The following is a 13,475-nucleotide window of genomic DNA, read 5'->3' as shown; positions in this document are numbered from 1 at the left end:
AGAATGTGCTGAATAAAGAAATTTTTTTAACACACTATATTCATATATTGACAAAATATTTGGAGCTTGCTGTAAAAAAAATCAGATTTCAGACTTACTAGCAAAACAAAACAGTTGCAAATTTTACAAGGAATGGAAAAATATGCGGTATAGAGAGAAAAAAAATTGATTATTCATTTACGGTTTCCCACTCATAGCTTGGGTTTCTATGATTTGTGACCTATCCACCGTTGCTTTATTCACAACTGTTTTATCAACACCTGGGGTTCTTTCTTTCTTTTGGCTAGAGTTTATGTAGTTTTTGGCAGCATTCTTTTTTCTATCTGGCCCCGTGAATCCTTATTTTGCTTGCAGCTAGGGAATATAGTTGATAATCTGTCTGCGATTAGGGTATGCAGTTGGGCCCGTTTATGGTTGGCCCTCAGTAATTTTTTCTATCATAGTCAGTTCTCCCTGCAATTTTTCTCAGTCACTCATGATTTTCTTTGCCTTTATGAATTGGTCAGTGTACTATTGATAAACTTTCTCACTCTTTCAATGTATGTATTGATATCAAATTTTAGAAGATTGAATGCACAAAGATTGAGAGAGAAAATGTGTAACACATTCCGATGTGTGAACTACAGGAAGATACATTGGTGGTTGTGATTTACATGTAGAAGTTGGTACTCTGGCTGCATAACTAGGGTATACAGTCAGGCCTCCTTATGGTCAGCCCTCATTAATCTCTATCATAGTCAGCTCTCCCTGCAATTTCCTTTATAGTTATTCCCCTTGATTTTATTTGCCTTCACTAATTGGTTTGCATACCACACTCCTTCAATACTTGCTTTGATACCATATGTTAGAAGAATGATGCACAAAGATTGAGAGAAAATGTGTCACACTTTTCAATGTTTGTACACTGTATTTATAAATAGATGGGAAGATACATTGATGGTTGGAATTTACATTGTATAAGTTACACTGTTAGACATAATCAGCCTGTGTTATTACATCATCTTAAGCAATCAATACTTATGCCCACACATTAGACTAAATATTATATTATATATAATAAATGTGTAAAATACTAAAATAGCAAAATGAGTGAATATGCTTTTGGTTGATGCTTCAGTGGTTTGACAAGCAAAAAGTTCTGCAGTTTATGTGGCATCAAGAGAACATAACAAAGATAATAAATTTTTTGGAGGATATTCAGTGAATAGTCTTAACAATACAGTGCAAATGTAAATTAGTTGAATTGAAATCGGGTACTAATTTTTCTGCTTTGCATGTACTTGCAGATAACAGCAGAGCGTGCACGGGTGCTGAAGGACCCAAAGTCAATTATGCCTGTTGCATTTGTTTCATTTAATACACGTTGGGGAGCTGCTGTATGTGCACAAACACAACAAAGCAAAAACCCAACAATCTGGTTAACAGAATGGGCTCCTGAGCCTTGTGATGTATATTGGCGCAATTTATCTATTCCATTCGTTGCACTTGCAATCAGGAGACTGATGATGGCCGTTGCACTTTTTTTTCTTGTATTTTTCTTCATGATCCCAATTGCATTTGTTCAATCATTGGCCAATCTTGAGGGGATTGAGAAAGTTGCTCCTTTCTTGAGGCCTGTAATAGAAGTGTAAGTATACAGTATCTTGTGGGCATTTTTTAGTTGAGCTTTATTTTTATGTGATTTTGTCAAACACAATATGGGAAGATTATATGTTGAATAGTCCTTGGCTTCTACTTTCTTGTTTTCAAAAAGAAGAGTGAATGAATTTGAACTTAAGAGTTGGGGAGGAAGAGCTGAAAGACTTTTCCCAAAGGCTGTTATAATTGGTGAAATTGAGGTGATCGTCTGGGGTATTAAACCATATGGTTTTTATGTAGAATATAAGTGGAGAGCGTCCAAGAACATAGTCGCCCCTCTTAATTGTTATTTTAACTGTCAACTGCTTTTACTTGGAAAATTTTGAGCTTGAATCTCAGTTTAATTGGAATTTTTGCTCTCTTGTACTGTAATCCACATTCATGTGAATGCTATTATGCCACTCTGTTTTTGTAATCCACACTGATCCTAATTATTCCACTGGCTATCTCATGTATGTAATTTGTATTATCATGCTTTCACACCTTTTCAACAACTCACATTCCCAAGGCTGCAATGTCAGAGGTTGTGTTTCTCTGCACTTGAACTTATTTTTCTTTTGGGTCAATTTGCATTGAATATATCATTTTGCATTCTGGAAGAACTGGTAATGATTCTTCTGTCAAACTATCTTTTGATCTTGAGCTGGTTATGCTCAGGGCTTAGATGCTTGCAGTGCTCATTACATTTGCCCAGGTTTGAACTATAGCCACTCAGGGAACTCCTTGAGCTGTGGTTTGGTCTTTTCATTGTGGACTCGAATTCAAAAGTGTTTGGTTCTGAGAACTGCAACAGTTGCATCCAAGATAAAACTGCTGTCCAAAATGAAAGTATAGTCAATTTAATCATGTTCTTCTGAAAATATATTTAATTGAATGATGAGGAGAGTTATTGCATCTTGCTTGTCCTTACTTTACAAGTAAGTATATAGCTGTAAGTTAGATGGGGTAGGAGCTATTTGGCATTCACTGTTTCCTGTCAGATAAATGTTTTCGGATACGTGGGACATTTCATGGGAATTACATCATTGGAATTTTATCTTTTCGGGAATTATTCTTTATATTTTGTGTCTCTACAATCATGATACTGTTATTTGTATTTCCCACTGCTTTATTATGGTTTTTCCCTATGCTACAGCATATTAATAATGACAATAATTGAAACGTTTCCTCAAGTGAGGCTACCTTATCTGAATGATTTTCCATTCAATAGATGATTACGGTTCTTGAGTGTCTCACTTGATTATTACCATTGCATGCATTTGCTATCAGTTGACTTTTGTTATTCTTGACAAGCATACAACTCTTAATTCTTAACTGTCTTGATACTTCTTTCTTGTAGATAGAAAGTCAGGGCGCTCTGGCTTTCTAGTGAATATTTATTAGGGGGGATTATTAATAGATTGAAGAAAAAAATGGCTAAAGTTGTCAACATTGTCTTGATGGTGCCATGCAAGTGTTACACAAAGCATTTAATTGTCTTCAACATTGGTTGTTCAAAGAAAATCTGTTCCATTTTGTTGACATTCTTGCAATCTGATGCATTTGTCAAACTGTTCAATGTTGGCATGCAGGAAAGTTATCAAGTCATTCCTTCAAGGTTTTCTACCAGGTTTGGCTTTGAAGATATTCCTTATTGTGCTACCTACCATCTTGATGATCATGTCCAGAATTGAAGGTCATCAAGCATTATCTGTACTTGAGAGAAGGGCTGCTGCAAAGTATTATTACTTTATGTTGGTGAATGTATTTCTTGGAAGTATAATTGCTGGAACAGCATTTCAACAACTTCATTCTTTTCTGCATCAATCTCCAACACAGTAATCTTTCTTGCCCATTTTCTGTTGCATAAGTAGAGTTACAGTATATTGGTGAATATATTTCTTAGAAGGCCAGAGCACAGCATTGGACAGCTTCATTCTTATTTGCATCTATCATTGATACAGCAAACCTTATTCTCCTTTTTCTGTGAGAACTACAAAACATAATAGTGTGTGAAGTAAACCTTTCTTCAAATTGGAAGGGGCGACTCCCTTGTAACTAGAACTAACCCTAGATGCTAGACTATAGACAAAATCTACAAGTACTCACATTATGTGCAATAATTCCCGGGGGGTTTTGATGCAAAGTGAAATAAACCATAGTAAATCCCCACTATTATTTTACTCTTAGGTGTGAACAAGACTGAAATCAGAATTTTAGACATTTATGACACTAAATTGCATGAATTAACTACTAAGCTAAAACAGAACAGTCACTTATACTATTGGCTTAAAGCAAAAACTGGCAAATCAGTATGGATGAAAATTTGAGAAATAAACTACTTTATAGCACAGATAACAATAGATTTCATTAATTAAAAAACCCAAGCTACAACCTAGATGAACATTAACACCAATACAAACCTTGACACCGATTGATAAATTTATAACAAAGTGACAAAGAACACAAGAAACAGATTCAGCATAAACTTGAACAATAATTTCAGCAACTTAATTGTATCAACAACTATCATTAAGAAAATCTTGTGCACCAAACACTTATTTATGGAGTGCTCTACATCAAAGTGGACAAAAATCTCTACAACAACATGAAAGAGTTGAAGACCAAGGCATTAATGCTATGATGCGGTTGGAATGAGATGAAAGTATCAACAACTTCAAGAGGAAAGATGATGGAGCTGAAGGAGGAGTGCTGCATGTCTTGAAGAATTAAGGATTGATATAAGGAGATGAATGGCGAATCAACCTTACAAGGAAGAGTATAATAAGGATTGATATAAGGAGATGAATGGTGAATCGACCTTACAAGGAAGAGTATAACAATGACCTTGGATTTCCCTTGAAAATCTAAGATTAAGGTGAAGGACTCTACAAGAAGATCAATGCAGGATGACATCACACTGCACAAGCACAAGACATTACAAAGATCGCTACAACATGGAAGATCATTAGATATGTTAATATAGACTCTCCTAATTTTGGAGAGACTAATGAGACATTTGACAAAATGCTTCGGTAGATAAAGCAAGCAATTCCTAGTTGGGATCCTAGTTTGGGATAACATGACAACATTGACAAGTATAACAGGCCCTTTATGACATGGTGGTGGAATCCTATTAACAACTTAATTCGAATGATGTTATATGTTCTAAATTACAAATAGTATGTACCATAGGTTGGGAGTATGTCTCCTTGTGACAATGAAGAGGTGAAAGAAGGATTAATGAAGGCCCTTCAAAAGATGTATAGCATTGAGGACATAACTTTACTTTGAATGCTATGGATTGCCTTTGTCAATCTTTTGGGTCCAACATTTAACAAACTAGAGACAAGGATAAATAGAGTTACATCAGCTCAATCTGACCTTATTGGATGGTGGACAAGGCTGAAGTAGAGTTGAGATGCTTTCCACTCACTTCCTTACATAGGTTGCTAGTTCCTCTTTTGTAGAGAGGAATTGGTCCACATGCAACTTCATTTAGTTAAGAGGAACAAACTTAGCTTTTGATAAGCGAAGAAGCTAGTGGTTATTTATGGTGCCTTGTTTCTTTAGGATCAATAGACTTAATTTTGATAAACTCCAGTTGCATAGTGGGATATTGATCTTGAATATGCCTTGTAGATTGATGAAGAGGAGGCACATGAAGGATTGGTTGGGGTTCCATTGGATGTCATAGTCCCTCATATTGACAGTGACAAATTTGAATTTAGGTGAAAACGTGGTAGAGGCATAGTAACATTAGATCTAGTTGTGTAGGATTCAATGGGAAGTTGAACAAAAGCCAATAGCTAGGTGACTGTAGAAGATTGCAAAGCTGCAAGCAAACACACAAGTGGTGCAAAATGCAAATAACAACCAAAATTCAATATTGAGAATTTGGAAAGATTAAAATGAAATTGATTTTAATTTTTCAACAATTAAGTTACATACACAATATAGGTTTTGGGAAAATAAGTCGGAAATGCAAGTTTCCCAAAGTAGTCAAGTGAACTCAACTTGATGTGAACTGTTCATTATTGCTAAATATTCTTAAGTAATAAAACTGATTAGCTAAGTAAATTTATAAAAGGTGCGTTACTTACACCAACATCCTCCCTTAAGTGCGACTGAGGTAAAATAGGGAAAATGGTACTGGTAAGACAACAGATGTTAGGTACCAATGTACAATTTGAAAGAATTCCAATGTACGAAGAGAGTGTACCCCCCCAGAAGTAGAAAAGGAAAAAACCTGTAATACAAAACTCTATCCCAACTAAGGAAAAAATAGGACCAGATTGCTCCCTTAGAAGTGATAGTGTTTGGAAATCTCTGCAAGATATACCCCATGTGTGCCTCCAGAAAGAAGAAAGAAACCTCAAGTTGTTAGACTGTTGAGTGTGAATTCCCACTCAGCTTGTGGAATTTAGGAAGGAATAAGATGCATGGTTTTGAAAGCTGCTAATGTGTTTTGAGGCTAATTCTGAACTGTAGTCTGTAACTGTGCCATACAAGATTCGAGAACAATGGGCCAGAAGTATGAGACTTGAACTAATGTGAATCTGATAACTTGAGCCAAAGCACAACATACTCTTGCACAAGAAGTTTATTTGATGATATAATGACGGTTATGGTTTGCATTGCATTACTTCTCAAAAATGGAACATCAATGAACGCACAATGAACATACAATAAGACAAATCTGATATCACTAAGTTCTGATATAAATTTCTGCTATTAAGTCACTACTGTTCATGAAAATATATGAAAATGGTACATACTGGATGGCATCTTTCATTTCAAACAAGAATGGTATCTATCAGCATAATAACCAGTTTATTGAAAGTGTAATCAATTAACATACTGTGCATTAACCGCTGCAATCAACAAACTTCAGGAGGCTGCAAGTATGGCATTCATTGTTGGGTTTGTTTCCCATCACAAGTCACTCCTTCAGATGTGTCCAAGCTACACCTACCACCTTCAACCCTCATGGAGTGTCCAAGTCAAAAATCTCAAGGCTGAACGATGAAAAGCAACAATGAACAGGTCTGATTAAACTCCACAGAGTCTGCAACAGCTACCCAAACGCCTTATTCCAACTCTTAAACGCTCTGCTATAACCCAGCAAAGATAACCAACAGGTAAGAGTACCTCCAGCTCAATGAAACATCACCAAAATGGCAAAATGGGGTGTACAACAAGTCTGAAAACACCTCCAGCAAGGTACCCACAAAATTCTGATCAAAACAGCATAGATGCCTCAAAGGAACCAGTATGAGATGAACAATGTTGTTATATCTTGTTTATGTCTCTTATTCTACAATAAATCACTTTCAGTGCTATAACCTTGAGATATAGCCGCTATTATGGGAAGAGAAATTACATATATTCAACAAAGTTACCTTTTAGTGGGGATGCAGAAACGCAAAAGGAGGACTTGTAAAAAATATCCCCAAAATTATAGAAGCAATTTGATTAGGAAAATAGCATGTGTAAAGGGATGGGAGCACAGGAACATATATAGAGAACAGTGATGACAACTCGAGGGTGGGGATGTGTTCTCATGGAACATAGGAAATTTCGTTTGGAAACTTCATATTTCAAACTATGAACAAGCTTTAACTGATCTTTCTTAGGGACAAAATGAATTTTGTAAGAAAGCTATTTTCTGGCTTAGAAAGTGTTCTAGCTCTCTGCATTGAAATTTTTTGGTAGGATTATATTTCCATAATTTGGTTTTTTAGCAGGATTCCTGTTTTAGTATCTGGTTGCTTTAATCTTGAAAGTGAATTGAAAGAGTTAGAGAGTTGGGTTCCTTTTGTAGATTATGCACTTACATGCATACATTCTTTTCAAGGAAGCTTCTAGTCTCTAATGAAGTCAATGAATTGTGTATAATTTGTTCAAATTCCTTTTCATTGGGTGGCATGTATAGGCAAAGATACTGTAGTCATTTTTAGGGTTGTTTGCAAGTTATTATGAGTTAAAGATTAAGTCTTTTATTTGCAGAATTCCAAAGACGATTGGAGTTTCTATCCCAATGAAAGCAACTTTTTTTATAACATATATCATGGTTGATGGATGGGCTGGTATTGCTGGCGAAATTCTCCGATTAAAACCATTGATCATTTACCATCTGAAGAACATGCTATTAGTAAAAACTGAAAAGGATAGGGCGAAGGCAATGGATCCTGGTAGTGTGGGCTTCCCAGAAGCGCTGCCTCAACTGCAACTATACTTTCTTCTTGGGCTTGTCTATGCCATAATTACACCAATACTTCTTCCTTTTGTAATCATCTTCTTTGGTTTTGCATACCTTGTGTATCGACATCAGGTCAGTAATTTTAAAATATTGTCTATTGACTCTATTCAATATAGGTTTCAATTGAATTTTTGTGAGGCTTGGAAGAGAAAAATTAGATCATATCCAGGGGAATTTCTTTTACATAAATATGATGCAAATTCTACTGTGCATAGTGGATAATGCATCTTCCTTTCATTGAGATATGAATTTTGCATGCTTTTTATAATTATATTTTATGGATACTTAAAAATTAAATGCCTTTTGCAGGTAATCAATGTGTACAACCAGGAGTATGAGAGTGTGGCAGCATTTTGGCCTCATGTTCATGGCCGTATAATTGCTGCCATGGTAATTTCTCAATTACTGCTTCTTGGGCTACTAAGCACGAAAGAAGCAGCAAACTCTACGCCTCTACTTCTTGCCCTTCCAGTGCTGACAATTTGGTTTCACAAGTATTGCAAAACTCGTTTTGAACCTGCCTTCCGAAGATATCCACTGGAGGTGAGTTGCATAATTTTTGGATATTGTGCTTGACAGGGACCCATAATCATATTTAAAATAGTTATCATAGCCAGGATCATGACTGACAAGTAGCAAAAGAATTCAAGTATTCTGCTTTATTATTTTGCTAAATTATGTCTTCTCCATTTAACTAAGCACACTTCTCATTCTTTTAATATCTGCCACTCTATACAGGGTATCGGATGAATCTGTATGGTACTTATGAAATGTACTCAGGTTACACGGACAAAATGATATATTGAAATCTAGAAAAATGTCTTAAACAATAATTTTCTTTGATAACCACCCCCGAGAACCTGTTTTTTCCTACAAACATCTTGAACGTGATCAAAATTTTAAGTTTATTTGAAAATTAGTGTTCAAAGAGAATTTGTTCATGTTGGAAGACCTATTATGGTTTAGAAGACAACCATAAGAATGCCAAGCATTGAAATTGGGAATAAAAAGTAAACACAATGTCATACTGACACTGACAATAACTGCAAAGTGTGAAGCAAAAGCATATCAGGAATTATAGAACAAAAATGAGTTGATTCAGATTCCAGAAACACTTTATTGATAACATTAAAATGAAAAGAAATACATGCTAACCTAAGCTAGTCAAGTAAGAACATGATATGACTCTTGTCATTCCTCAACAATTGTGTAATGTCACCAAATTATAAATACCCAAATTTTGCCCTAATTGAAGTGGGGTAGGGGTTAGAGATACCTGTCACTTTGATTGAAACCCTGCAAGTAAGTTAGGAAATACACATAATCATAATTCATCAAATAGATCTATTAATTAGGAAACACCAATCATACATATATAAAGCATAGTCCTAATCTAAGTCACAAGGTTCAAATTCGAATTCGACTTCGGCAACCATAAAATTCGGATGAAATTTGGCAAGGGTAAAAATTCAAAAAAAAAATCGACATTAAATTCGCCTAATAGAAAGTTATTTATTTTTTATATAAGTAATATATACAATAAATTGTCAAAGTAGTTTAAAATTGCTAAATAGATTTGATATTGTGTGCTAGAAATGTGGGATCGTCCTGCAAATGGAAGAAAACATTTCAAACACACACATAAAACATTGCATTAAAGTTAGTAATCACAAAAACATGTTAGTGAACCAAAAACTCTCAAAATCGTTCCATGCTCCTCTATCCCTAAAGATGCCTAAGATTCAAGGTGGCCCTCACTTGGAAGAGCACTTGATCTTTTGGATGTCAACCTAGAGAACGAGATTTAAATGATGATTCTAGGATCAAAATGAATGCAACTAAGATCCTAGTGAATGCTAAGATGATGATAGGAATGAAAGCTAAGGATGCAAGATGAAAAACTAATTATGATCAAGATGGTGGAGATGATACGAGGCTAAGTTAATTCCAAATTGAAGATTATGAGGAACTAATTAAGCTAGATGAAGATGAAAAAGTATGTAACTGATTTGCAATTTAGGCTAAATGATTTAAAACATAATGCAATTAAGCTAAATGCTATGATGCTAATGTTAGAAGACTTAGATGCTTGAAGATGACAAATGAGCTCCTTGATACCCTGCAAAATGACTATAATTTAGATGCACAAGATTGGGATTCTTGAATTGAAGATATGAGCTCTACTTATAGGCAAAATAGAGAAATGGATGTTTGAGATTGAGTAATCTCAACAAGGGCTAGGATTGAAAGTTATCAATCCATGGGAGAGATTCAATCCAATCCCAAGTTGACAAATGTCACCTTGAGAGGGCTTGAGAAGATGCTAAACAAGCATTAGATGCTAAGCAAGCAATTAGGGATAACCTCAAGGAGTGACATCATTGGATAATGTCATTAACCAAGGAGGCACACTATTACCCAAGAGGTAAACTCTTGTGCAACATGGGAAAATGGTTAAAGGGACAACCATCATGGTTAAGGGGTGTGAGCTTGTAAGAGGCATTAAATGCCTTTTGAAGATTTTGGAGACTAACTTGCCTAAAGAGGAAAACCAGTAGTGGTTAATTGAAGAGCCTTACATGTTTGGAAGACTCAACAAGTTAACTTGTTGAAATAGATAAAGTCTTAAATGCATTTTGAAGACTTTCTTCCAAATTTGGAGAAGTGACTCCCCCAAATTTAGGGAAAGGACATGATTAGGAGATTAGACATGATTAGGATGGGATTAGGAGGTTTCTAGAAGGATGATTAGGGGATTAATGGAAAATGTAGGATTTCGCAAGTGGGTGAGGAAAATAGGTATTTTAGCAAATTAAAATGATTTAATATAGCCAAAAGGAATGCAACTTGCATTTGTAGGATTTTACAAGTGGGGGCACTATTCACAAATAAATAATGATTTATTTATTTGCAAAGGGGATTTCCAATTAAATGTGAATTAAATTAAAAGGGGGAAAAATGGATTTTAATCAAATAAATAAGATTTATTCAATCAAATGGCCGTCCCGAAGTCCCCGAAACGTCCCCGGGACTGAGACGGGGGTTTTCAGGTAGGGGATGCGTCCCCGGGTTTCGTAGAAAATAACTAAATTGTTTAAGCATTAGGACACTGTGAAGATATAATAATGAAACATAGGAACAACTGAAATCAATTATCCAAACTAGAATCAATCATAGCCATTGGAACAATGACAAAGTTGAAGACAATAGGTAATTTTTGTACTACAATAATATAATCAACGATATGAGGTAGGAAGGCTAAAAAAAGAAAATTATGATTGTAAAACAAAGAATAACCCACACAAATTACACAACAAAACACTTATGTGGAATCACCTAAAGACACCTTAGGACTGAAAAACTGGAAGACTTGTGACTTAATGGAGTTGAGGATGAAATACGACTACATTCATTTGCAATCATAACTTATACCATGGAGTCTTAAATGAAGACAAGCAAAATATATTGCAGATTTATTAAGAATACATAGCTTTTGTATGTTGTAGAAATCAATTGACCTGGTACATATCTCACATACATGAACACACATATACATGAATGCACCACATACACACATGTGGACATACACATGAATGCATCATAGTCTCATACATGCATTTCTCCATGCTAAAGAGGATATGCATCTCCTCATTTGATACCATTGCCTCTTCTTCACTTATGTTGTTTAGTAGCATTTAAGTTTTCATTATTTGTTTTGCTGACCAACCATTTTCCATCTTTGGAAAACAGTGTAGACCAAGTAATTGTTCATATAAAATGAATATTAAAGCAGATTTATTTTCTCTTTGTGGACATGTTTAAATAAAAGAACATTACCCTCATGATGCCAAAAAGTAGCTTTTGTGTTGGTGGAAGATTGCTACTGTGCAAGTATTGATGGTTCATTTGAGGCCCTAATATTGAAGTGCTAGCTTGATGTTTTCATGTTGAACTAGACTTCATAAACACATTGTGAAGATGTAGGTACACCACTATTCACCTTTGTTTTTGACAAATTTGTAACATATTGCATTCTTTTGTGCTTTCAGGGTTTAAATTTTCTATCTCTTGATGATCGCATGTTGGATTCCCTTCTTGTTTCTAAAATTATCTCTTGTTAAAAATTAGCAACCAATCTCCTTGTATGCAGTTCATCAGTGCTTTCCAATTTTGTAGTATGTTTCCTTTGCTTTTAAGCTTCATGGCCGCAAAAAAGGGAGTTCGTGGTTGGATGTGTAAATCTCTATGTTGGAATTCTTCTATTTTCAGAAAAAAGCTAGGCAATTAATTATTAAATCATAGAGACAAACTTTAAAGTAATGCCTTTGAGATAGCCTTTGCTTTTTAGTGATTGCAATCTTTGGATGGAAATTATGCTTTGATAGCAATGAGAATGCATACCACGTTATCTATCATAAACATTGGCTTTGAATAGTTCTGGAATACCTCCTTGTTTGTATCTTGTATGGACCTAGTTGAAAATCATTTTTAGCTAAAACTTGGATTTTTCTTTGGTTCTGCTGAAATCGAACTTTATTCCAACATGCTTCGTGTCGAGCTTTTAAACATTTTACATCCAGAATTATATTCACTGATCTGGAGTTTCTGATGGACAATTTGATTGGGTATGAAAAGCCATTGGAAATATCAGATAAAACTGCTGTCTCTTCTGCTTGTTTATATCTTATTGTATTACTTGAGGCATGCTTTATTTAATATTTATCATTGGTTTGGCTATACAAGCCACAAGATGCAGATCATAATTATTTCATGACCCATATGTTTTTTGGTTTTTTTAGGAAGCAATGGCAAAGGATACATTGGAGCGAGCTACAGAAGCAAATTTAAACATCAGAAGATATCTAAAAAATGCATATTTGCACCCTATATTTAAGACTGAAGAGGATGACGACAATGAAATGGGAGAATGGAGAGATGATGATAGTGTGGTTCCAACAAAGCGACAACAATCACAAGTACACACCCCCGTGACTAGTGAACACAGCTACCATGCTTCACCCGTGTACGAAGCAGAAGAATACTATCACTATGATGTTTGATTATTCTTTCATACATAAAGGCTTCAAAAGAGACCTTACCATACTAACAATGTGAGGGAGGGAATACTGTGATTTTTAGTCTTTATTATAAAGACTGTAATATATAAGACTCCACGCTTTCTGGTTATCCCATTGTACAATGCTGTGGTGTTCTAACTGAATTTATCTAGAATAGTATGGGATGGGAATCGGCAGACAAAAGCATAAATATTTATTGTAAAATAATTAAAATTTTACTTAGAAAGCAGTGAAAAGAGACCACAATCATTTAGATTCCATTTTTCTTTAACAGTTAATTTTAGATTTGTTTTCTGTATTTGGACTTACAGTTTTCTAAATTGCATGGAAGTTGCTGAAACACCAGAAGGTATGTATCCTAGCCTAGGCTGGGCCCTTTTGAAGACTAGAAATGTGCAATGTATGGAATTTATTCTGCACTTTATTGTTGATTTTATGGTAGTGCTCATTTAGCACAGGCAAACATCAGATCTGGTGCCTTCCCAACCATAGACAATAAGCTCTTATTGTCACCCCCG

At 35.1% G+C, this 13,475-nt stretch overlaps 1 protein-coding gene across 1 annotated transcript in view; it reads left to right on the top strand.

Moving 5' to 3' along the window:
- The window catches only part of LOC131076708 (CSC1-like protein At3g21620), a 28,795-nt gene extending 15,580 nt beyond the window's left edge, over window positions 1–13,215 (top strand). The window contains exons 7-11 of the mRNA XM_058014010.2: window positions 1,287–1,627; window positions 3,210–3,455; window positions 7,627–7,951; window positions 8,189–8,422; window positions 12,679–13,215. Of these exons, the coding sequence (XP_057869993.2) occupies window positions 1,287–1,627; window positions 3,210–3,455; window positions 7,627–7,951; window positions 8,189–8,422; window positions 12,679–12,939 (1,407 nt within the window). The 3' untranslated portion in view covers window positions 12,940–13,215. The remainder of the gene's footprint in view (window positions 1–1,286; window positions 1,628–3,209; window positions 3,456–7,626; window positions 7,952–8,188; window positions 8,423–12,678) is intronic.
- The last annotated feature ends 260 nt before the right edge of the window (window positions 13,216–13,475 follow it).

The sequence above is a fragment of the Cryptomeria japonica genome, chromosome 10, assembly GCF_030272615.1.
Source record: "Cryptomeria japonica chromosome 10, Sugi_1.0, whole genome shotgun sequence".
Taxonomy (NCBI): domain Eukaryota; kingdom Viridiplantae; phylum Streptophyta; class Pinopsida; order Cupressales; family Cupressaceae; genus Cryptomeria; species Cryptomeria japonica.
The sequence above is the reverse complement of the archived record's forward strand: the minus strand, read 5'-3'. Positions and strand labels throughout refer to the sequence as shown.